Source organism: Microcaecilia unicolor, unplaced genomic scaffold, assembly GCF_901765095.1.
Source record: "Microcaecilia unicolor unplaced genomic scaffold, aMicUni1.1, whole genome shotgun sequence".
NCBI lineage: Eukaryota > Metazoa > Chordata > Amphibia > Gymnophiona > Siphonopidae > Microcaecilia > Microcaecilia unicolor.
Window position 1 is genome coordinate 327,784 of NW_021963914.1, and position 26,550 is coordinate 354,333.

Below are 26,550 nucleotides of genomic sequence, written 5' to 3' on the forward strand. Positions count from 1 at the left end.
TTTATTTATTTACATTAAGTGCATGTGTTACTGTGTTCAACCCCACCACCACCACCACCACCACCACCCCCCTCCCATACCCACCCCCCCTCCCACCAACCCTCACCCTACAGCATGTCCCATCACTTTCCCCTTCCCTTCCCCCGTCCCCTCCTACCCCTCCCACGCCCTTCCTTTGCAGCTGGTGCTGCACGGGAAGTCTGTTCACCCTCTTCTGAGGTGCTGCTCCCAGTGTCCTCCTCCGTATCCCCACGGCAGCCTGCGGCTTCGGCTGCACCGTGGAAATCCAGCCACCTTGTTGGTTCTAGTCTGGCCACAGGACCCAGAATGGGAGCAGATTTGGTGGGTGTTGGAATGAATTGTATTTTACATGCATTGCCTGTCACCTATTATTTCTCTGTGATTACTCTGTGACCTCTGATGTGAATTACTTAGAGAGGTCACACAGCTATGCAACTTCCTGTGGGGGTTAGATGCAGCAGATGCAGCACATGCAGCACATGGAGCACATGGAGCTCATGATCTCTCCTAACCTGAGAGGATCTATGGTGGTGTGAGCATCCATTACCATCTAAGCACATGGAAGGAGCTGATAAGACAAATGTATAGTAATATGTATATATAAGCCTGTCTGATTATAATCTAACTACAAACTGTGAGTAAACAGATGTTTTGTTACTTCAACTTTAAAGTGACTCAGCAGTGAATTATTCAGGGGTGAATGAGAGAGAGATGAAGAAAGAAATTAACATTTCTAAAGCTGAAGCTGTGTGTACTAAAATCTGCTAATTATTTACTACAAATAATCCAACAAAAGGGTTATGGGCCCAGGGGCCAGGAATTGAAAAAGAAGAGAAATATTACCAGGCAGAAAAAAAGGCCACATTTTTCTCTTAAGTTTTAAAGGAAAGATTCAGTCTGTCTCTCTCTCCCCCCACACAGCAGACAGAAGGCTAAGAAAATGGCTGAGGGAAGAAATTCACCATTTTTCTATTCTCTCAAGGTGCCTAGATTAACTGAGTTTAATTATCAGAAGTGGGAACTAAGATTCATATGTCTCCTTCGAGCAAAAAGATTAAATATATGCTTAGACCAAGACAGAACAGCTGAAAATATGGCTGAATGGGACAATGCAAACTATTATGTGAAGTGCATGCTTTTGGAAGCTCTCTCAGAGAAACAAGCCATATTAGTGGAGGGAAAAGATACACCAAAGGACATTTTATATAAACTGAGAACTATGTATGCAACTACATATGCAAAGCAGCAACCAATTTGGTTGGCAGAGTTGAATGAAACCAAATTAAGGGATAAAAGTAAATGTAATGATCACATTATGCATCTTATGTCTTCATTTCAAAAGTTAGAACTTTCTGGAATTCCTATGTGTGATGCATTGAAAAGAGCATTTCTTTTTACCTCACTATCAAAGAAGTTTGATGTTTTTAGGTCTGTAAATGAGGCCATTGAAGGGCAATCTTTTGAACAGGCAACATCAAAACTAAGGCAGGAATGCATAATAAATGATTCTGAGGAGATGTGTTCTCAAAGTCAGTCAGAGAGAAATGAAACAAATTTCTTGGCAAAGAACAGAGGAAGGCGGAGCTATGGGAAAACTCCACCCAAGGGCAAGCTGATTTGCTACTCATGTGGAAAGGAGGGACATGTATCTAAATGGTGTAAGGAAACACAAAACACTCCCTCTAGCTCACCTAAGCCAATGGAACTAAAGAATTTTCAAACCAGGAAATGTATGAAGGACAAAGATAAACACAAGGGCTTTCTAATGGCAGAAAAATCTTTGACTATGGTAAATAATAATTCAAATGAAAGTACTTGGATTTTGGATTCAGGGAGCACATGCCATTTAACCAATTCTAAGGATTTCTTTCAGGAAATGTGTCCAGAGGAAGGTATTCTTAAAACTGCAAACGCAGGGACTGCTAAGATCCAAGCAAAAGGTATTGGATTCTTAAAATGCAAAGTGTCTAACGAAGTTAAAGAAATTCCTGTAAGTGATGTCTTGTATATTCCCCAAGCAGTTTGCAATATGCTTAGTGTATCTACATTAGATAAGAAGGGATTTGTGATTCATTTTGAAAACAGTAAGTGCACAATCTCTAAAAATGATGAAGTGTATGCTGAAGCTTTTATGCATAATGATGTTTATAAGCTGAACATTTCAGGTGAAGCCTCACATATGGCGCAAGTAAGGAAGAATGATGGTAAATGTAGTCTGGAAATCTGGCACCGTCGCCTGGGACATCGTGATTTTAAGGTGATCCAGGATCTTTACAGTAAGCAACTAGCCACCGGCATTCAGATAAGTGCAGATGCTGGTAAAATGGAGAAATGCATAGACTGTGTTACTCAAAAAGGTGTGAGACCCTCATTTCCTGCATACACAGGAAATAGGAGTAATAAAGTGCTGGACTTAATACACAGTGACTTATGTGGACCGTTTAATATCCCATCATTGGGAAATAACAGATTTGTGCTAATATTCTTGGATGATTTCTCTAGATATTGTGTGGCCTATTTGCTGAAAGAAAAAAGTCAAGTCACAGACATGCTGAAGAAATACGTAGCCATGGTGAGCAATAAATTTGAAAGAAAACCAAAGGTTCTTCAGACCGACAATGGTGGTGAGTTCACTTCACAAAGCATGCGCACATTTCTAGAACAAGAAGGCATTCAACATATCACAACAGTAGCTTATACACCAGAGCAAAATTCTGTTGCAGAGAGAAAATTTAGGTCACTTGTGGAAATGACCAGATGTATGCTGTCAGATAGCAATCTCCCTAAAAGACTATGGGGGGAAGCCATTCTCACAGCAGTGTACCTACAAAACAGAATGCCAACTAAAGGCGCTGAGCGCACACCACATGAGACATGGCATGGTAGGAAGCCAAACCTGTCACACATAAGAACATTTGGAAGTACAGCATATGCTCACGTACCAAAGCAAAGAAGGCATAAGCTGGATTCCACAACAGAAAGGGGCATTTTAGTTGGCTATGCTCCAGGACACAAAGGATATAGAATTTTGAATCTGAAAACTGGCATTGTTGGCATAAGACATGTTACATATTTTGATGAAAACAAAAGGGTTGATAAAGGCTGGATTATCCCAGATGAGCCTTATCATCCAGAATATGAAACTAGAACAATAATAGACATGCCAGTGTATATAAATGCCATACCAAGGCAGATGTCTGAAAGCAACTCATCTGTATCTAACGAGGAACAGGCAGAGGAAGCAGACACAGAAAGGATCATTGAAGAAGACAGTACAGTTGGAGAAGGGGAATCAATTGGAGAAGGACTCTCAGATTTAGAGGATGCGGAAAGGTCAGACCAACCTGTAGTCAGACGCTCATCCAGGGAAAACAAAGGTGTTCCACCCCCAAGACTGTCTTACCTAACAAAGTCAGCAGAAGCTCAAGAGCCCTTAACATGGGATGAGATTGAGAAAATGCCAGCAGAAGAAGCTGCTGAATGGCGTAAAGCTGCACAAGAAGAAATTGATGCATTGGATAAAAATAATACTTGGATTCTTACAAAATTACCTCCTGGCAAGAAAGCTATAGGATGCAAATGGGTATTCAAGTTAAAAAGGAATGCACAAGGAAAAGTGGAAAGGTATAAAGCCAGATTAGTCGCAAAGGGATATCTTCAAAAATATGGAGAAGATTTTGATGAAGTGTTTGCACCTGTAGTGAAACACACGACAATCAGAACACTTCTGAGCATTGCAGTCTCAAAAGGCATGCAAGTCAACCACATTGATGTGAAAACAGCATTTCTTCATGGAGAAATAACTGAAGACTTGTACATGGAACAGCCAACAGGTTTCATAAATACAAAACAAAGACAGCTAGTGTGTAAATTAAACAAAGGTCTTTATGGATTAAAGCAAAGTGCAAAATGTTGGAATGAAAAATTGCATGAAATATTGACAAATTTAGGATTTAAGCAAGGTGAAGCAGATAAATGTTTGTACACTAGGTGCAGAAATGGACAATATGCATACATTTTAGCTTTTGTTGATGATCTGCTCATTGCAAGCAAAAGTGAGCAAGAGTACAAGGACATTGTAAAGTGTTTAAACCTCAATGTTGAGATAAAAGAACTTGGTAATGTGTCATACTATCTTGGTATAGAAATTGAGAAACAAAATGATGGTTCTTATCTTCTAAGCCAGAAGCAGAAAATAAATGAGCTTATTGAAAGTTTAGGTATGCAAGATGCCCAAGTTGTAAGCACTCCCATGATCACTGATTTTCTGAAGGATGAAACAGTAAGAGAACCTTTACCAGATAACATCCAATATAGATCAGCCATAGGTAAGCTTTTATATCTAGCTACCACATACAGGGCTGATATAGCAAATGCAGTAGGAATTTTGAGCAGAAGGGTCAGCTCACCTACCAAATCAGATTGGACTGCAGTTAAAAGGATGGTAAGGTATTTAAAGGGTACCATTGATTGTAAATTAAAGATTTCAGCCAATAGTAATCCAAAACTAATATGTTACTGTGATTCAGATTGGGCAGGGGATCATTCTGATTATAAATCCACAAGTGGATATGTGTTTATGTATGGAAATGTACACATTTCATGGGCCAGTCATAAACAAAGTATTGTGAGTTTGTCTTCTACAGAAGCTGAATATGTGGCCGTATCGGAAGCGTGCAGAGAACTGATGTGGATTGAAAAACTTTTGCTGGATTTCGGAATAGCTGAACAGAGACCAATCCAGATAATGGAAGATAATCAGAGCTGCATCCGACTGTCACAGAATGACAAGGTTCAGTCACGCACCAAGCACATCGCAACGAAATACCACAACGTGCGAGAGTTGGCGAAAGAAGGGGTCATCAGTCTATACTATTGTCACACCAGTGAGATGACAGCTGACATCATGACCAAACCGTTACCCAGAGAACATTTTGTGAATCTGCGTATAAAGCTTGGACTTTGTATGAATAAATAATTGCATGACAGTTATGCATGAGAAGGGGTTTGTTGGAATGAATTGTATTTTACATGCATTGCCTGTCACCTATTATTTCTCTGTGATTACTCTGTGACCTCTGATGTGAATTACTTAGAGAGGTCACACAGCTATGCAACTTCCTGTGGGGGTTAGATGCAGCAGATGCAGCACATGCAGCACATGGAGCACATGGAGCTCATGATCTCTCCTAACCTGAGAGGATCTATGGTGGTGTGAGCATCCATTACCATCTAAGCACATGGAAGGAGCTGATAAGACAAATGTATAGTAATATGTATATATAAGCCTGTCTGATTATAATCTAACTACAAACTGTGAGTAAACAGATGTTTTGTTACTTCAACTTTAAAGTGACTCAGCAGTGAATTATTCAGGGGTGAATGAGAGAGAGATGAAGAAAGAAATTAACATTTCTAAAGCTGAAGCTGTGTGTACTAAAATCTGCTAATTATTTACTACAAATAATCCAACAGTGGGTGCTGCAGGAGAGGGTGTGGAGGCGGACGATCGCAACGCCCACCTCTTAGCTGGTGGTTGGTGGTCAGTGGAGGAGGAAGTTGATGGCAGGCCCTGCTCCAGCTGGAGTAGGTGCTGTGCCCTGAGGGCGCAGGTGTTGGATGCTCTGCTCCAGCCGTTTGAGTTGCTGGAGCACCTCCTGGTGGCCTTTGCGTTGCGCCTGGAGGAGTTCTTGGTGGGCTTGCTGCTGTGCCTCCAGTGCTTGGCGCTGCAGCTCTAGTTTCTGCTGCCGGTACTCCTCCAAGCGCACGTTGTGGCGTAGTAATTCCGTGGCCAGCTGCAGGAGTTGCCTCCTTTGGCTGGATGGCCTCTGGCAAGGAGCTGGCCCCTCCTCCTCCTCCTCACCAAAGTCATCCGGTGCTGGAGGTGCGGCCTCTGTTGATGGTGCTGGTGGAGGATGTGCCTGTACTGCAGGTTCTGCTGCTGCAGGTGGTGGAGGCAGAGGCTGGACTGGTGCAGGTGGTGGTGGAGGCAGAGGCTGGACTGGTGCAGGTGGTGGTGGAGGCAGAGGCTGGACAGCTGGTGCAGGTGGTGGAGGCTGGACTGCTGGTGCTGCAGGCTGTGGAGGTTGAGGTTGGACTGCTGGTGTAGGGCGTTGGCCTTGCAGGCCACTAGGGCCAGCCTCCTCTGAGTCATCACCTGTATAGGTGCAGCGCTGCGTATGCCTTGTAGCGCTATAGAAATGCTAAATAGTAGTAGTAGTAGTAGTAGTATAGCACAAGAGTGAGGAATAGTGTTGGTGCAAATAACCCACTTTTGTCTTTCAGCATTCATATACATTGGCATGTCCCCCAACCTGATGACCCAGCAAAGAGATGGTGAGGAGGAATGGAATTGACACGGGTGCGAAAGAGAGAGCCCCACAGGCAGCTGGGTAGAGGTGGTGGACGATCAGCCAAGAGAAGGACACCACTCACAACGTTGTGGACAAGCTGTTTGTTGTATAATTGTTAAATTGAACAACATTTCAGCATGTGTTGTGTTACTACTGACTTGGTAGACTGCATAGAACTGCTTTATGACCCCCATTACAGGCTCCTTCAGTTGAATGCATGTGGCCCACACTCAGTAGAGCACAGAGGTCACAGAAGGAACTAGGCACAGTTTGTTGATGGGAAAATAGGAGGGAGTAGTAGGGAAGGAAGACCCCCAAAGTTGTGCCACAGTAGTAACATGCACACACCCAAAGGAACCAACTGTAAAGTATTATTGGGGGTGCTAAGCCCAGTGCACAAAACTCCTCCCTGCACAGCTACATGATCTTTCCTCAATATTGGGGGTGCTCACACACCCACAGCACCCACCCAGTCTGCTCCTATAACACACATGAACACTACCACTACTCAAATAGAGCTTACAATTCAATTAAGATGCGCACACAGGACAAGTAAGAGGAAACCCAATGACAACGGTAGGGATAGGGAGTAAGGGTACAGAGCTAGTGAGTAGGGGTTACCAGGTCACAACACCATCATAAAGGTGGCCTGTTAATGTACATAAAGACAGCCAGAGACACTCCCCCCCCCACCTCCCTCCTCCTGCCCCCCACTCCTCACCTCCCTCCCCCTGGCCCCAACTTCTATAACACAAGTGTACTGCAGCACAACAGATACCCCAACTGCATAATGAAACACCTACCTGAGTCCTCAGCCTGGGCCGAGGTGTCGAGGGAGCCAATCCCGTGGATGCCCTCCTGGGGTAGGAGGGAGTGCACCATCAGCTCCATGGGGGTGAGGTTGGCTGTGTCATGTCCTGGGGGATTGGCCCCCGCCTTCCTCCTGACATCCCTCCTCAGCTTCCGCCACTTTCTCTTGCAATCCTCCACGTCTCTCCCAGAATGGTACACAGCATTCAGGCTGTCCCGTACTGCCTCCCATTCCCGCTGCTTCGTGGTTGCAGCCAGCCTCTGCCCTGTGGGAGCAAACAGACTCCAGTGCCGCTGTTGTATCTCCTGCACCAGGAGCTCCACCTCACCTTCGGAAAAATTACCCTTCCGGGTCAGGGGCAGACGCGGCGGCATTGTACCAATGGGGTTTTCGAAAATACGGAGTGGGCGTTTATATAGTCGCCAAGAACGCCCATTGAGACAGGGGAATAGGCGTTTTTGATATGGGCGTTTGTTTTTCAATTATACACATAATTCCTAAGCGTGCCCAGCTGAGATAGCGATTAGGAGCACATGATTTTGATTATGAGTAGATAAGTATGGGCGTCTCCACCTGCCTTCCCTTTCTTCATTGCCATTTAACCTGCCATTTCCTGCACTGAGACCTTGCCGGTTGTTCGTAATAATCATTTACAGGGTTTTACCCTCACTTATATTAAGGTTTGTGTTTAGCAATGTATGCTTGGGTACACCTGTGTATTTAGGGGGGGGGGGGATTATTGCTGGCCCTCAGCCACCATGCCTTCCGTTTCCTCTTTTCCACATCTCCTGATGCTCCCTTCCTTTCTCCCATTCTCTCTGCCTGGTTGTAGCAGGCAGTCTATGGGGGCGACGAATTTGCTACACTCGCCCCAAATCAAGCACCCCTCGGTAAGGGTCATTTCAATCAGGGAGATGTGCAGCTAATGTTCCAGAAGATAAAAGGCGCACTACACAGTCTTGAAACAGACGTTCATGGTAAGCTCTCATTTGTCTGCCACCTCTTCTCTTTGTGCTCATAGTCAAGGAGTGTGCATTCACTGTATATAGTCTGGAGTCAGATCTTAGGTAGCTCTCTTTTCACCAGGTTCCTGTGCACTGTACTGTGGGGTTGGCAGGTCCTCAGTGGTGTGGGCCAGCTGTTGGAACTGCTGTATTGGTTCCCGGTAGGTTCCATCTTCCTTGTTTATGTGGTATACCCCAGTCCCCATTTATGACGTGGCCACCCATTCTCAAGGTCCATAGGAGGGGGAGGGGAGAATGATTTATGCAATGGATGTGTTTAGGACATTATGGAACACCTTCCTAAATTCCTCCATAGGTAGTAGGGAACATGAACATTTTTTTTAATCGGTAGCCTGGACAAAATGCTCAAGGTGGCTACAGGTACTGCCACTGAGGCCTTAAGACATGGTGTTGAGGGAGAGGGTTGTGTGTACAGGTCCCAACCCAAAGTACCTGCAGGTGGCTAAAGCCTGGTGGCTGCTGTGGTCTAGTGGTTAGAGCACCAGCCTTATAATCATAAGGTTGCTGGTTCAAATCCCACCTAAGGCAAGTCACTTCAGGGACAAACTTTAACACAAACCCAGAATACCTGAATGTAACACACCTTGATCTACTACTGGAGAAAGTGTGATCACACCTGCAAATAATGAGCACCATTTTTATTTCTGCCTTTCTCTAACACAAGTATTACATTGCAACTGTGATGAAGTAACCATCCATCTATTGGGTTTCCCATTGTTTCCCCTTAGCATTATATACCATAGCTGATGTATTGAATGTGAAAATATGAGCCAGCTGTTTGTAGGTCCTTCTTGGGCCCCCCCACCAATGTGGCTTGTGGGTAAGGATGTGTGACCATCAGACAGCAAACACTGTGTATGTGCTACCTGGGGTTATGTAGAAGTGTCTACTTGGCAGATCACACGTGCTACACTATTAATCTCTTATTGATGGCACTCTGTGTTGTGGGTCAGTATGGTGGAGGGAGGGAGAGAGAGAGGCTGGCTGGCCATTTGTATTCATGAACACAAATATCCATCCAGGCTCCCCGGCCCAACCCCCCTGCACATATGGCCATGCAGGTTGGCATGAACAGGTGGCCTTCTGTATGACCAACATTCTCAGACATACATCAACTTTCTCATTCACACAGCACATTTAATGCTATGCATATTGCTGCCTCCTTCCTCTCAACTCAACAGCACCATTTGCTTATATGTAATGCACAAGGGAGACAAACACACCCTGATAGTTAAAGTGTAACAAAAACATTTATTTTACCCCCCACCCCCACCCCTACAAAACAACCCCCAACAATGCCCTCCTCCCCCCCACAACTCCCCACAACCCCAATTCCCCCCCACACACAGAACCCCAACAATTCCCTGCCCCCCACACACAGAACCCCAATAATTCCCTCCCCCACCCACTCCCCACACTCCCAACAATCCCCCCCCCCCCCCCAATTTAAGTCAAGGGCGGGCATGCCCTCTGACTAAGGCCCTCTGTAGCAGGGCAATGAGCAGGCCCAGCAGTACCCTTAGTGGGCCCTGGAACTGCTCATTGTCCTGCCGTAGGGCTCTCACCTCCAGCAGCAGCTGGTGCTGGCCAACTACTAGCTGCTGCTGGCCATCTACCAGCTGCTGCAGGAGGCGCATCATGGCACCTGTGCCTAGGGCTGCTGGAGGTGGCCCACGGGCTGGAGCAGGCCCAGAGCTTGGAGCAGGCCCAGGGGACGGAGCAGACCCAGGGGAAGGCGGTGAGGCAGGTGATGGTGCTGCCGCAGGGGATGTGGATGGCCGAGGGGAGGGAGAGAGCTCTGCTGCTGGTACAGGTGGGGAGGGGGCCTCCATATAGTCCTCATCTATGATGAGGACCCCCTCCTCCGAGCCCGACGACTCCTCCTCCTCCGCCTCCTGTGCAGGCGCCGCCGCCTCCTCATCCTCCTCGTGGCTTTCCTGCTCCTGCTCCTCCTCCTCCTGGAGGTGGTGGCCCTCCTCATCTGCCCGCTCGGCTTGCTGGTGGTGGAGCCCTGTGTATGTAAAAGGAGTGTGATTGAGATCAGCGCATACAACATGGCTTGCATAGTGCAGTAGCTGGGTGGCGTGAGGCAGGGGATGGGGCAGGGTGTGGTAAGGCGTAGCCTATGCCCATGGGGAATGAGCTGCATCAGATGACATGACAAAGAACCCTGGAACCTCCTCTGACACACACCGCACAGGACATGTTGCCATACCAAATTCATTGCTGACCAGCATGTTTGCATTGTGAGATGCAACGAGGGGTTGATGAGCAGTTGTTGTAGGATTTATTGGGGGGGGGGGCAGTGGGAAGGGTGTTGAGCACAAAACTTTTATGTGAGTTAGGCCATGACATGCAGTAAAAGTAGGGCCTCAGGCAGGTCTACCAGGACACACTAATCAGCCACCACAGAAAGGGGAATAGTAAAGTGAGGCATATCATCTCATTCATCTCGGGGGGATGGTCGGAAGTTGCAGCCACACTCATGGGAGAACCCCTGCAACCTGCATCCTTGATCTGGGACAGATATGTTATTACTTACTAGTTGGCTATTAGGCACATGGGAATTGATATTGTACAACACATTCGCATTATTCAAGAAGTGTATTTACAAATCTGTACAGGTGTCCTGTTTTTGAATACTTACGGCGAGCCCTGAGGTGCCTTCGCACCGCCCGGATGAGGTTGGGCCTCTCACGCCTCACACGGCGGAACCGCCTCCTGAGGGACTCCAGGTCCCGGTGCACTCCAAAGCGTCTGTAAGATATAAGTTTGTAGAGCAGGGGTCAGGGGGGGATGGTCCTTTTTGTCCTCTGCACACATTCATTAGCTATTCAAATACCAGAGAGAGAGGGTCAACAGTGTTGGGGGGGGGGGGGGACCACCTCCATTGGTACTGAATCATAGGAGCCACCTTTTTACCATTTTGGGGGGTGGAACCCCCAGTGGAGATTACCCCTCCCTCCATACATACAAGGCATTTATTTTATATTGGGGGTGGTCAAGCACCCACAGCAGCCACCGAGTTGGTTCCTATGCAGATGATGCCAGAGAGGTGGGCATGAGGCCAGAAAGTACCGTTTGTATACATTATAATGTATGCTTGTTAAACTACTTTATATGTGTTATCATGACCATGTTATAAAGTATGGTATACGTTTCATTGGTCTCATGTTTCCACTATTCGGATGCGTTGTAAGCCACATAGAGGCTGCAAAGAGGGGTTGGAAAATGTGGCCTTCACAGGCAAGACATACATAACTAACGAAATACATTCTTGTAGGGATGTGGGAATGGTCGTCGTTTCAATAACATACAATTTATTAGTGATTGTGCATGTTCCTATATTACTCATTATCCTTGCATGGACACTCCAGTTACTGGTGGTAACATTGATGACGGAGCTGTTATATGTGTAGGTACAGGAGGGGAGGGGGGTTGGCCCATAACCTTACCTTTCCAGCCTGTCCCTGATGCGGGACCAGGCTCGCATGGCCTGGAGCCTGGGGGGCAGGTGGTGGTGTTGTACAAAGAGCCTGTGCCGGTGCCTTAGGCACAGGCGCACCAGCAAAAGGCTCTCCTCCTGCCCGAAGTTCGGCTCCCGTCGCTGCGCCATTTTTCCACGTGTTGGAAAACAAGTGCCTTATATAGACGACCTTGCGTGAGGGACGTCGTTTCATGCACAGCTCCATATATGGATGACCATTCCATATATGGCCCCTATCAGCATGTGGACGCCCTCGTAAGCATAGATGTCTTTGACGTGCACATGCCTGGTTATGTGTGTGGAACGTGCCTTATATACATGAGTATGACGCACCCCACCCGACCCTTTTCACATATACACAATATGCATATAGCTGCATGTTCAGTAGGTGTACAGTGCATGCAGATCCGGACATGCAGATGGGCACATATGATGAAAGTATGGGTGGAGCAGCATGATATTTCTGTAGTTGACACATATACGCGTTCCTCATATTTTCCAGTAAGATGGCCAGAACAACATGTACTGTACTTGCGGTACACCTATGTGCATTCTTTTACACACTTTCTGATTTGGTCGTTTGCACCTGCAATAATCGACCGTGTTAGGGCGCCCAATTTTGTCACGCTTATGCACTCCTCATTTGATTGTTTTGCTACAGGGATAATCGTTTATCGAAAAATGCACATACTATTTTTCGGTTTTACATGTCTATTTTTGGACGCTTTCGTAAGAACGTCCTAATTCGTATTTGGACGATCTTTCGATTATGCCCCTCTTAATAATCAAAACCCTAGTTTAGGTGCTCAAGTGTTGCCTGGGGTGCATTCATAAAGAATAATGTACAAGTTAACTCTTGCTAAAGCAAAACATAAAACAAGGAAAGAAAACAATCTCCACAAGAAAAAAAATGTATCAAGTCCTTTCAGACCATAAAAAGGAAAGGGGAGTAACAAAGTGATAAGGATATATGTAACTTTCCAAATAACACCAAAAGGCCTTAGCGAGAATTAACTCTCCTGTTGTGATCTAATTTAAGTCCAGTATGGTTCTTTATTGCTCTGGCAGAAAATACATATATTTTGCACCCAGGTATTTTATCATACATAAACAAGGATATGCCAGCAAAAATGACACCCCCCCCACCAGCGCCACCAAGGATAGCATTTCTCATCTTAAGGCCAGAAAAGCCTTAACAGGGGATGCCAGGCATCTCCTATACCTGAAAATAATTAAACCACTGTAATTGGCTATAAAACTTCATTAACTTTAACAAGCATTTATTGGTATAAAACACAAAGCTGCAGCTTCTCTTCAAAGGTGGTTACAGTATCTTCTCCGAGCAATAAAACATTAATCACGGATTAGCCAAAATACCTTGCCTGGTCGCAAGGGCAAATAAAGAAACCTGAACCCCCAGGTCTGCACTTGAGAGCATAGATCTAACACTGACCATCTGGTGAATGTTAAGGCCTACTTCAAAGGGCCTCCTTTGAAGGTGCTTCTAGCTTGGGTACCCCTCCTCCCAAAGTTGCAACATTAGCCAGCCTTCGACTCTAGAGTGTGAAGGTGGGCAATCAGCATGCCTCCGAGGAGCAGGTATGATCCAGCTCTGGTTCAGCTTCCCCTCATTCCCACGGATGGTACTTTATATGTCCCTACTCATCCTCATATTCCATTTAAATATCCTTCACGAGGCTTCGAATATAGCAACATTTTATGTGAACGTATGTACACATAAAATATACATACGGCATAGGATCAGCTTGGTTCATTTCTCTTCCTCTCACATGAAACCTTGAAGAAGTTGAAGAATGAACACCGAGTGGGAGGAACGAATTGTGGGGGAGGGGAGGATTCAGCAGTCCCGCCTTTGTTTCAGGATCCAGTTCCCCATAACATAGGCAGCCGAGACCCCTCGGGCCTATAGGTTCTTTGATATAACAATAATCATACAATAATGACATGACACATGGTATTTATTTAACATATCAACCTAATAAGAGGAGTTTGACTATAATATATAGCGATAGTATGGAGGTGTCCCTTCAAATTGGTGAAAAAACAAATTAATTCACCCCTTGAAACAATTAAGTTTTAACAAAAGGAACCTCAAATCTCCTAGCAAGGAACCATACAAAAGTATTCACAATCACTTGCATAAATAGGAGTAGGATAATATCATAGGTTCTGTTTGAGAGAGGAAAGAGAAAAAAACCCCAACGCAAAAACTCATGCTACATGAGAAAACCGTATGGGATAAAAAACTCACTACCTCTCTCAAACTATATTGTAATTATAAATTCAAACGGACACCATAAACCAAACTACCACTAAAAAACTGACCTAAGTCAGTAAAGGACTATCTAGATGAGCCCCCTAATGGGAAGGGCACCTGAAGTTCAATTGTCATACAGCTTTAAATAGATTAAGTAGATTTTAAACAGTGTTGAGGAAAACCCTCTGCAATATACTTAACTTAATCCAGATAAATCACCCTCAGGAAAACTCTCGATCGAAAAAGTACCCCCCCACGTTGGGACTCCGGAGTCCTGTGAAAATGCTATAGTGGCGAAAAAAACCGCCAACCCTTCACCCTCTGGCATTTCCAACCTATCTCAGTGTATCACTGTGTAGGGAATAAAGACTCGCCCCAGGCATTCTTATCTCAGCTACCTCACCGTATCACACCACTGGGAATATCCCTGGACATTCCTTCTGTATCACTTTGCTATGACACAATTGTAACCTATTTATTTAACATGGCACAACTCGGCCGCAGCTTTATTTATATACAAAACATCATAACCCTGGGTATACCCAAGCCGATCCAGCCTCTGGCTCATTATCCAAACCCAGTCCGCCGTCATAGCAAGACTGACCAATCGTAAACAGAGCTCCCCGCCGCACAGCAAGGGAGCTCAACCGTAAGCGCTGCTACCCCAGCTGCCTAGCTTATACCATCAGGCTTGGGTACCCCGCCACCAGCCCGGGGTAGCACAGCTTGCCCCGGGCCCCCCCACCACCGCTGCGGCCAGTTGTGCCAATTAACAGGGTCTAGCACATTCTGCAACAGGTCATTCCGACTGGCAGATAAGATGGGCCCATCTCTTTGAAAGAACCCTGGGCAGATCTCTTCTGCCCGATCGTGCGTCACATGCCGATTTTCCGATTCACTTTCTTTCTGGGCCTGCCGGCGTTGGATTACTGGGATACGGGGATAGCCCTGGGCCCATTATGTCCCTCTGACTCCCGTCTCGTGTGTTCTTACTCCTTCGCCTTCAGTGTTCAGGCCGAGTTTACGCCGTACGGTCCGAGAGCCGCCCAATTTTTGCCGCGTGTCCAACTTCTCACCCTGCAATATAAAGTAGTGGTTGGTAGACAGTCATAAGTACCAGCATCCTGGCCACAACTGGCGGCCAATCCCACCATGTGTTACTGAGTGTCCAACATCTATCCCTGCAATGTAAAATAGTGGTTGGTAGATAATCATAAGTACATAAGTACTGCTACACTGGGAAAGACCGAGGGGCCATCGAGTCCAGCACCCTTTCCACTACGGCGGCCAATCCCGCCATGTGTTGCTGCGTGTCCAACATCTCACCCTGCAAATAAAATAGTGGTTGGTAGATAGTTGTAAGTACATAAGTAATGCCACACTGACTGGTAAAGACCAAGGGGCCATCGAGCCCAGCATCCTGTCTATGACGGCGGCCAATCCCACCATGTGTTTCCGAGTGTCCAACATTTCACCCTGCAATATAAAATAGTGGTTGGTAGACAGTCATAAGTACATAAGTAATGCCAAAATGGGAAAGACCAAGGGGGGCATCGAGCCCAGCATCCTGTCCACGACTGTGACCAGTCCCTCCAAGGGCACCTGGCCAGCTTCCAGACATGCAACATTCTATGATGCTATTCCTGGCACTGTGGATTTTCCCTGGTCCAGTTGTTATGGTATAAGCCAATCATCAGAATTAAATGTGTAGCATGATGTTGTGTTGGATCAGATACCTATATATACACCAATATATTTGTGCAGCTTTTAAAAAATATATATTTGACACTGCAGCAGAACTGGCTTTCATTCCAAAAGCCCTCTTCCCTCTCCCTTTGGGGAATATTTAAAAGACATTTAAAAGACAAAAGTACTACTGACCTCACTTCCCCCTTTAACAAAAGACTCCTCAAGTAAGAGACTGCCTCAAGGCTAAATTGACTCTCTTCCTCTGATCAAAAAAGCCTGGCTGATCAACACAACAAATATAAAAGGTATCCAGTAGAGGCAAGGAGACAAGCAGGTGGGAAAGATATGAAATACAGCTACTAAAAACAAAGTACACCTGCTGGCCGCCCCAGACAAATCTTATCAGAATATCGATCACAGAGATTCAAGCAGGGGCAAACCCTGCACTACAATAAACCATTTGTCAGTAAAATCCAGACAGCAAGTCTTGTGATGTCATAAGACATGAGACCAAGATACCACAATGCTTTGCAAATGCCCAAGGGTCGTGTGGAAACCAGGAAACCAGATGCACATGGCCTGCTTCCCTGCAAAATAAGAGTATAAAAGGACAAGCTGTTTCCCCAAGAAGGAGACTCTCTTCTCTCTTCAAGACTCTCCCTCCAGGAGATTCTCTCTTCAGCACCAATCCAGATGCCTTGCTCCTGATCTGCAGTCCACCTGCCTCATGGCTCTTCAATGGACCACAAAATGCTTTGCAACAGACTGCTTTGTAAGTTATAACTTTGATCTAGACCTGCTACTCTACTTTACCTTACTTAAGCACAGATTATCTGTAAAGATCTCTTTAAAAAACCTACCTCTCGTGTGCAATTGTATATTAACTCAACCTTTTTGAAGCTAAAAATATGGTCTCTTTGTGTTCTGAGTATATGGTATCTTTTATATATACTTAATTTATTTAATTTATTGCAATTATCACCTTTGGTGATTGGTGGAGAAATTAATATCCTAAAACTTATAAATACAGCACCTGCTCTTAAATTATAAACAGTAGCGAGTGCTCTAGTGCTCTTTTCCCCAAGTAAATCATTTCTTATAACACAGTCAGTAAAGAAGGCCGGCGAGGAGTATGCCGAGCAGCCGCCAATAACATGGCGGCTGCCACGCAGCAGCTCCCCGAACCGAGCAACCCTTCCCTTTCGGCTTCCCTCTGAATGACGTAGGGGAGAACCTCACCCGTCATTGGCTGGGTGGCTGGAAGGGGCAGGGCTTCAGGGGACGCCCTCTCGCACTGCTTAAGGGTCGCCAACGAGACAATGGGAGTCTCTTGGTCGGCGGTTAGCGGTGCGGGAATTTTCAGCCCCAATTTTTAGCTGACCTGAAAAGTCCGGTCAGATCGCATGGCTTTGGACCTTTCAGTCCTCCGGCTGGACTCTCGATCGCACGAGTGCCTCCTTTAGGAATAGACCCTACCGGGTAGATGTGACTCGTGTCGTTGTTGGTCGGCCTAGTCTGGCTCTTCCGATGCCTCTCAACCGATCCGTGCTTTTCACTAGATCTTTCACGTGGTTGTCGGTGCCTGGGTCGCTGCAGGTGAGTGCTGCTAATCCTCTGGTAACCGGACACTGGGTCGGGGCTTGAACAGCGCCGGATTCAGGTGGCAGGTTCGAAGTCAGCCTTCAGGGTGATCCGGCCCTGTTGTATTTGCTCGCAGTTCTCCCGCACCCCAAAACCGGAGTCCCGTGAGACCGCAACGTGGTTGTGGGCACTTATTTGCAGCGGCTACAGCTGGCTCCGCAAGCTCCTTGCCTGCAGCCATGCGGTCGGGTCTTTTTCTGGCCTGCCACATGGTTGTGGGTCACGGGCTGTGTCCACCACTGCGCTCTCCGTTGGCCGCGTGATCAGGTCAGCATTGGATCAGGTCAGATGTTGGTTAAGAGGGGTTGCGATCACCCATTCTGCTCAGCTGGTTTCGCAGCCGCCTTTATACTGGCCGGTTTCTTCGCATGGTTGGCCATTTGGCGTTTTCCCCAATGCCGTCCACTTTGGCCGGCTTCGCGGGCGCGTATGTCGACAACCCGTTTCCGCAGGCGTCTTTTGCCCGTTTTCAGGTGGTGAGCTCAAATCCCACTAATGCTTTTGTACATTGCGGCCATTTGCTGTTTCTTTGTGGATTTGTCTCGAGTCGTGCATTTTAGCGGTCTCCCCTTGCAGCCCTCCTTTTCAGCCATCTAGCATGCCCCTCGATCCTACCTGGCTCTGGGGCCAGCATGCCCCGTCCTGCTCGTGCCACAGGCCGGTCGCGCGCTTTGTCCACCGTCATGGCCTGGCCGGGGGGGCCACCTCGTGTGTGGCAGACCGTGAGGTGGAGCAGGGACTGTCTTTCTTCTATGTTTGTGCAGCGCTGCGTACGCCTTGTAGCGCTATAGAAATGCTAAATAGTAGTAGTAGTTGCTTCAGTTCGCACTTTCATCCCCCTGCTCTTTCCAGTGAAGTTGCGTTTTGTTTTTCCGGTGCCTTCACCTCCTGCGCGTGCTTGGGGAGGGTCCAGGACGGCCGCTTGCCTCTTCCGCCCCTCTTTGCTCGCGGTCCCCAAGACGCGGTGAGGACCGTGACCACCCAAGGCTCAGGAGCTCTTGTTAGATGCGGCGCCATTAGGCCCTGCCCTTAGGTCTGTCGACCTGCCGGCTCCTCACCAGATGGGCACAATAAATTTCAGTGCCTCGGGGTCTGGTTGGGGCGTCGAAGTAACTGTATTGATTACCAACTTGGATAAATTCCTGTACTTGGATAAATGTTCCGTTGCCACGTATTTCTCCAGGGTCACCATGCTTTCGGCCTGGTATGGGAACATGGGAGCAATTCTCCTGCATGCCAGAAATTTTCCCATGCAGCCCCTCCCTATTGCTTCAGCCACCTCTACATCTGGGCCAATTTACAGGTGTATCTCTAGCAGGGGTTCCTTTCATATCGTACACTTTATAACACTCTCATGTTTCCGCCTCAAGTGCTACGCCCGAGGCTTGCTGTGACCCGGTTGCTTTCTGTGGGTTTACAGGCATACAGTTGACAAATCGTGCTATACCCGTATTCCTTCCTGTCCCCTTTGGTTGGAGCAATGGTCTTGCAATTCAGAGGTAGCGGGTTCACAGCGCACTGCTGCTCCTTGTGACCTTTGGTTGGAGCACCGGTCTTGCAATTCAGAGGTAGCGGGTTCATAGCGCACTGCTGCTCCTTGTGATCTTTGGTTAGAGCACAAGTCTTGCAGTACAAAGGTGGCGGCTTCATATCCCACTGCTGCTCTTTGTGATACTGTTCACTTTATAACACGCGCATGTCTCCACCTCAAGTGCTGCGGCAGAGGCTGGATTACCCGGTTGCCTGCTGTGTGATTTGCATGCATACGGTTGACAAATCATTGGCTATACTATACCCATATTCCTTCCCCCTTTTATGACTCAGCTGCTACCCTTTCTCACCTTTCTATTAATGCTTGCTCATTCTTGCTTAAGAAGCCCCAAGGGCTCCCGATGCACAGAGCTACCTTCATCGTGCAGGTCATGCAAATGTGGATTGCTACCCTGAGGGCTGCTTGTTAAAGTTAATGAAGTTTTCTAGCCAATTACAGTGGTTTAATTATTTTCAGGTATAGGAGATGCCTGGCATCCCCTGTTAAGGCTTTTCTGGCATTAAGATGAGAAATGCTATCCTTGGTGGCGCTGGTGGGGGGTGTCATTTTTGCTGGCATATCCTTGTTAATGTATGATAAAATACCTGGGTGCAAAATATATGTATTTTCTGCCAGAGCAATAAAGAACCATACTGGACTTAAATTAAATCACAACAGGAGAGTTAATTCTCGCTAAGGCCTTTTGGTGTTATTTAGAAAGTTACATATATAATCTCCTTATCAATTTGTTACTCCCCTTTCCTTTTTATGGTCTGAAAGGATTTGATACATTTTTTTCTTGTGGAGATTGTTTTCTTTCCTTGTTTTATGTTTTGCTTTAGCAAGTGTTAACTTGTACATTATTTTCTATAAATGCACCCCAGGCAACACTTGAACACCTAAACTAGGATTTTGATTATTAAGACAACAAACGTTTAATAGGTTCAATACCAGGATAGTGCAGAATAGTATGTGCTAGTTCTCTTTAGTTAGATCAGATTTTTTTAATGAGAATTTTCCTAGGGAAGAGCCCATGAGGAACAGTGTCATTTTACACCTTTTAAAAAATTGTTCCAGAGAGTTTATATAAATGTAGAGCCAGAGATCGCTTTAATTTTCACAAATCAAAATGTTTGTTTTATGGCTTTGGGAGCTGAAGAAGACTGAAGGAAGCAGTTAGTGCGCTCTTTTCAACTTTATTAGCCCACATCAAGATCACAAACCACGGTTTCTCCACACTGTAAACTCTTCTTTTGAGATCCGAATGAGAATGTTTGTGGAAATGAAAGTCATTTTGTCATAAAAACATAATTTCGGGTGCTGAAGAAACACAGGGCTAGAAGAGCCGTAGACTAGAGTCTGTAGAAAGCAGGCATTGAGTGGGCAGCCAATCAGAGGGCGGCTGCTACTATAAATAAGAGGAAGAGCGGGGCGGTTCGGTTCTAGTTCAGCAAGTGAAGTGCAGGAAACGCGGAGCTTTAGTAATTTGCTTTTTCTCTGCACTAGAAGTCCGACTGACTCCTTTGTTGTTAAAAAGGGAGAATGGCAGAAACGGCTCCAGCGGCTGCACCAACGGCGGCTCCTCCAGGCGCGGCCAAGAAAAAGGCGAAGAAGCCGACTGGAGCGGCGAAAGCGCGCAAGTCATCATCGGGCCCCAGCGTCTCCGAGCTGATCGTGAAGGCCGTGTCAGCTTCAAAGGAGCGCAGCGGCATGTCCCTGGCTGCCCTGAAGAAGGCTCTGGCGGCGTCGGGCTACGACGTGGAGAAGAACAATAGTCGCTTGAAGCTGGCGGTCAAGAGCCTGGTGAGCAAGGGCAGCCTCCTGCAGACCAAGGGCAGCGGAGCTTCGGGCTCCTTCAAACTGAACAAGAAGAAGCCGGAGAGCACGAAGAAGAGCGCTCCCAAAAGCAAGAAACCGGCCGTGAAGAAGCCGAAAAAGGCGGCATCGGCGGGAGTGAAAAAGAGTCCGAAGAGAGCCAAGAAACCGTCAGCAGCCGCTACCAAGAAAGTAGCCAAGAGCCCCAAAAAGCCCAAAGCGGTTAAAGCCAAGAAAGTAGCTAAAAGCCCGGCTAAAGCAGTGAAACCGAAGGTGAAAAAAAGTCCAGCAAAGGCTGCGAAACCCAAAGCCAAAAAGGCCGGAAAGGGGGCGCCTAAGAAAAAGTGAAGCTTTCAAAATGTGTTCATTCTCATATAAACCCAAAGGCTCTTTTCAGAGCCACTACCACACAGATCAAAGAAAGAGTAAGATGAGTTTGGTTCTTATTAAATGGCATGGAAAAGCCTGCTTCTGCACAGTTATGTATTATAGAAGCCAGAGCTTCACCAAAGGATAGGCGTAGCCGCCAGCAAGTTGGTTTAATTCAGCAGAAGCAGGTACGCTCTGAATAAAAGTTGCACTCCTTTGGCCTTTTCTGGGCGCAAAAAAAAAAAAAAAAATCCCCATTGCTACAATTCAGCAGACGAGAACAGAGCAAGGGAACACGGGTGTTTCAATAATGCAGCCTGAACAGCGGTTTGGGGGGGCGGCGTTACCACGATTCAGTAGACGAGAAGAGGCCAAGGGAGGGAGCAGGGCTTGTTCAATACTGTAGTTGGGAGGGGGTGGGGGAAGAGAGCGGTGAAGAGAGATTGCAAGATGCTGCCTACAATCCTTAAGCCTTCAACAGCCTGGAAATCGGGAGCTAAGTAGTAACCATAGAGCAGACTGACTCGTCAGCTCTTTTTGTGTAGGGATGTGGTGGCTCTTAAAAGAGCCTTTTGGGTGTGTTGCTTGAGTAGAATGCTTTTTAAGCCCTCTCGCCACGAATACGACGGGCCAGCTGGATATCTTTGGGCATGATGGTGACTCTCTTGGCGTGGATAGCGCACAGATTGGTATCCTCGAAGAGCCCCACCAGGTAAGCCTCGCTAGCCTCCTGCAGGGCCATGACAGCCGAGCTCTGGAAGCGCAAGTCGGTCTTGAAATCTTGCGCGATCTCTCGCACCAGGCGTTGGAAGGGCAGCTTGCGAATAAGTAACTCAGTAGACTTTTGGTAGCGGCGGATTTCCCGCAGCGCTACAGTACCCGGTCGATAGCGATGAGGCTTCTTCACACCGCCTGTGGCTGGGGCGCTTTTACGAGCGGCCTTGGTCGCCAACTGCTTACGAGGAGCTTTTCCTCCAGTAGACTTACGGGCAGTCTGCTTAGTACGGGCCATGCTGGACACAAGCTCTTCTTAGTTCTCTTCTGCTTTCAAAAAGATACCACTGGGTAAAGCGCCAGAACAGAAAAGATACCAATCAACGCCCCGTTCTGCTCTTTTATGGTTGCTCCATGGCTGCTGATAGGCTCCGAGAACCGTTAATGAAGGAATGAAAAGCCCGCCCTGTGGCGTGATTGGTGCTTTACATAGAGGCGCATCTCTTTCTCTTGCTAGAAAATGGCCGCCTTCGTAGAACACGGCTCGAAACCGTGGTTTGAGTTCACGTTTGGTATCCATTTTGTTTTTAGTGAACCTGATAAAAAAAAGTGTCTTACTTAGTTTTGGAGGGGGTGGGGGTTCGTTTTTGTTTCATATTCTCCACATTCTTAGATTAAGTTAACCATTTTGAAATCTTGTAAACGAATAAGTAGACCGAACCCGAGGTTTAAAATTCCCCCCTGTGCAGTGATCGGAAAGAAACTCTTCTTAGTTACCAGCCAATCCCGGGACCAACAAATGTTCAAATGTCTTGGGATGTTGCTGTTAAGTATGCTTACCAAAGGGATTTTTCTCATTTTTGGTCGTGGCCGGGAGGTGGTTGCACCTGGACATAAAAATGAAGTCTTGATAACTATCTTACTCTCTACAGCAGTGTTAGAAGAGGGAATTGGTCTATAAAATCTGCAAAAGTAATGTTGCGGCCTGCCGCTTGGGGTACCTCTCCAATCAAGGCATCATGGCATTCAGCCTGGTGGGGGTGGGGGCCCTGGTGAATAGCTCAAGGTTTTTGCTGGCCTCCTTGCCTTTGTGTTGGTTTTCTTGGGCAAACGGCAAGGGGGTGCGGGGCTCCGCATGTGGCACACAGGTGCTTGAATTTGCAGTCGTGAATGTTGCAGGTGCCTTTGTGTACTTCCAACAGACCTCTCGAGAAAGCGTGGTAGGCCTCCCATTCCTGTTCCCTGCCATGGGTGCTTTGTGCTGGGGGGCATGCCTCGGTGCGTTGTGGGGTCGTGTGAGGACATTCCGCAGCCACAAGCCGCCGTCGTCTATCCCAAGCCTTCCTAGGGTTTGCCTCCATCTTGTCCCTAAAGTGCTCGTCATATGCTAACCAGGCATAACCCTCGTGTTCACGGTAGATGATTAAAACTGTTTCTAGGTAACAGAGCATGGGGTCCATTTGATCACGCTGCTTCCTGTACACGATGCTCATCATGCGTGCATAGGATATTACACAGCACGCAAGGTTCCGTGGGAGCTCTCTGGTGTGGTCTGGTAACAGGTCGCCCCTTTTTGCTCGCTTCTTCGCATGTCGCCTGCGTCCGTCCTCTACCAGCTTGAAAATGTCGAAATACCTCCGACGCATGACCTTTTTTCGAAGGGACTTGGGAACTCTCTGCCATAGCCGCTCTGTGGGGACACCGTGGGTGAGCGCGTTAGTGTCTCCGGTAGGGGAGACAGAGGAAGAAGATGAAGAAAACGAGGAAGAAGAGGAGGAGGAGTCAGAAGACGATGTGGAACTGGAGCGACCAGATCGCCTACGTTTCTTACCTTTCTTCCTCCGTTTGACCTCCCGGTGCTTCCGTGTTGCTAAGTGGAGGTTGCTGTCTCCATCAGATAGGGTGCGGCCCCTGGGAGTCACTCCGGGGGCCACCTGGTGGCTGCTTGATGTCCCCGCTACTTCCTGCACCGCCTCGCGGCCCGGTGTGCGCCGGGGGTCGTGTCGTACCATACGGGCGTCATCAGTCATGGGTCTGCAGTAGGTCCATGTGCCACCTTGTCTCCCTCAGACTGGGTAGCTGTCGTTAGGAGTCCGCGATGAGGTGCATGTCCACAGGGGGCAAAGCAAGCAGGAGGTGACCTGCAATGGTCGTCCCCGTGACAGGCGTGAAGCTGGGTGGTATCCACAGTGGTGTCGGAGCCTGCAGTACGACGGTGATCTACTCCGTCTAGGACGGGAGCGGGATCGTTGGCTCCTGGGCCGCTCGGCTGATCTGTGATTCCCTGTGTTGCTCCTGGATCTGCTGGATCTTGCACCCTGAAGCAGGCGGGGGGTCTGAACTTGGGGATGCTGATCGGTACGCCGAGACCCATCTGAACTGCTGTTGGAGAAGGACCATCTTCTGCGCCGTGTCCCCCCCCACCCCCCCCCCGTCTGCCTGGAGATGTCAAGGCTGAAGCAGCATTGTCCGTGCTGTGCAGGTCAGGCAGTTCTGGGAAGGATAGCTCCGCAGGTTGTAGTGGCAAAGCAGGCGCGGATGCACGTGGCAGGGGCAGGTCAGCTAAATCAATGTATCTCTCCGGGTGCCTCCGGCGTCTCGTTGATATGCGGGGAGATGTGACTGCTGCCTCGGGTAGTCCCTCCTCTGCCCGACTTGGGGGTGGCTGAGTAGCTTGCACACGTCGAGGCATGGTGCAATGAAAAGTCTGAGGGCTCCTCTAAAGAAAGTCCAGAAAAGTCTGAGGGCTCCTCTAAAGAAAGTCCAACAGCAATGCGCAATGCCCGTCGACTAAACACTCGAACAAAACAAAACTAAACAAAAAACGCGAGTCTAAGGTCTAGCACGGGCGCACAAAGCCAGACACTCAAAAGGAAAAGAAAACCTCTTACTTGCCGACCTGCCACGGGGCTCAGTTGAAAACGAAAGTAAAATTCTTTACTTGCTGAGCTGCAAGGAAAAGAAAACCTTTTTCCTGCCGATCTGCCACGGGGCTCAGCTGAAAACAAAAGTAAAATTCTTTACTTGCTGAGCTGCAAGGAAAAGAAAACCTTTTTCCTGCCGATCTGCCACGGGGCTCAGCTGAAAACGAAAGTAAAATTCTTTACTTGCTGAGCTGCTGCGATCGAAGTCTGCTGGTCTCACTCCCGGTGCCTTCACTGCACGTGGGGAAACAAAGAACAAAGATGCTGTACGCCCATGTACCGAACAAAAAGAAAAACTTGTGTACCGTCTGCTTCAAAAGACCCGCTCAGGCCCCCTCGGCAGTCTTTTAACCTATGTCTGGAGCCCACCCGCTGTGACCCCGCTACGTCACCTGGGATGGCGGGGAAGCCGGAAGCGGGGGGCGATTCGGACCAGGGGGCAAGCATGCGGCAGCCGCCATGTTATGTCCGGCTGCTCCGCATTCGCTTCGCTTGCCTCCTTAAAGTTGTGCACAGAAACCGTGTTTTTACGAAGTATACTTGGCATGCACCCTACTTTATTTGCACTGGCCCCATTCAGCTTTTGGCAAAAACTAGCCTTTGGTCCAGCAGAAGCCAAGCCTGCCTTATCTTCCCCTGATACCCCTTTTTTCTGGGCTGAGCTCTAAAACAGATAGGGAAGGCTCTACAAGCAAAATTCACAGAAAGGGACTTTGCTGGATAGCAAGTCAAGGATGTTAGACAGTAGGTATGACCCTATCTAGCCCATTATATGGGCTGAAGCCAGTAGGTGGAGATTGCCACCATTTTCGCTTCCCCGAAACAATAGCAAAAGATTACCAGAAATAAGGGGCTTCCTATATGTAGATATGTAATTTTTTATTTCATGATATTTATACAGTGCTTTTTTTGTAGAAAAAAAGGTGCCGGTACTCATTATGGGCGGGGTCACCACATATGGCTCCACCCCTGATAGCCACACCCACATTAACCACACCCCCTATACCAGCCATGGCGCATATAAACAGACATCATTGAAAATATTATAGTACTATAGGAGAAAAAAATAACGTGATTTTTTTCATTATAAATAATCTCTGTAAGCTCTTACAGCTCCAGTATACCCAGTGCAAAATAAGACAGCCAATGTAAATTCTCAAATTGGACATAATTACAAACACTAAAATGAAAATAAAATGATTTTTTTCTACCTTTGTCTGGTGACTGTTTTTCTTTCCATATTGGTCCCAGTCTGTGATTCTGCTTTCTTTTCTTTTCGCTTAACTCTTCTGTGCCATTTGTCATTTTTGTCTCCTTTTTCTTTGCTTTCTTCAATATTTTTCAGGCTCTCTCTCTGTCCAGATTTAATTCATTCTTCCATATCATCAAGCTGATCAATCCATAGACTGGTGGGTTGTGTCCATCTACCAGCAGGTGGAGATAGAGAGCAAACTTTTGCCTCCCTATATGTGGTCATGTGCTGCCGGAAACTCCTCAGTATGTTCTCTATCTCAGCAGGTGGTGGTCACACACAGCAGCAGCTCTGGCTAGGCCTCCAAGCCTAATTTTTAGGTTTTGTTGAGTGCCTGGGGTTGAGGGCTCTTTTGAGCAAGTGCAAACCTGGTGGTGCCAGGTCCCTCCTTTTCTCCCCCCTCCCGCTGGCTCCGTTAAAAAAAAAAAAAATTTTGAACGGCCTTAAAGGCGTTTATTTCGACGTTTATTTAAGCGTCTATTGCAGCTACTCACTGAGACACCAGGTCGTTACAACTCGGAGCGGACAGCAGGTAATTTTACCTTTTTATAGCGGGCGGGGGTTCCCCGATTCTTCTCCTCGTGGCACATGGCGTCGGAGGGCGAGGGCGCAAAGGGTCGCTCCCCGGGTCGCTCGAGCG

General features: G+C 47.4%; 2 protein-coding genes across 2 annotated transcripts; one reads left to right on the forward strand and one right to left on the reverse strand.

Moving 5' to 3' along the window:
• Nucleotides 1-20,306: 20,306 nt before the first annotated feature.
• Nucleotides 20,307-21,229, forward strand: LOC115459713 (histone H1-like). The gene has a single exon (XM_030189517.1). The coding sequence runs from the start codon at nucleotides 20,379-20,381 to the stop codon at nucleotides 20,997-20,999; it is 621 nt and encodes a 206-aa protein (XP_030045377.1). The 5' UTR covers nucleotides 20,307-20,378; the 3' UTR covers nucleotides 21,000-21,229.
• A 326-nt stretch (nucleotides 21,230-21,555) lies between these two features.
• LOC115459718 (histone H3) lies at nucleotides 21,556-22,080 on the reverse strand. Its single transcript, XM_030189521.1, has one exon. It carries the CDS (start codon nucleotides 22,030-22,032, stop codon nucleotides 21,622-21,624), a length of 411 nt encoding a protein of 136 aa, XP_030045381.1. The 5' UTR covers nucleotides 22,033-22,080; the 3' UTR covers nucleotides 21,556-21,621.
• Between the last annotated feature and the right edge of the window lie 4,470 nt (nucleotides 22,081-26,550).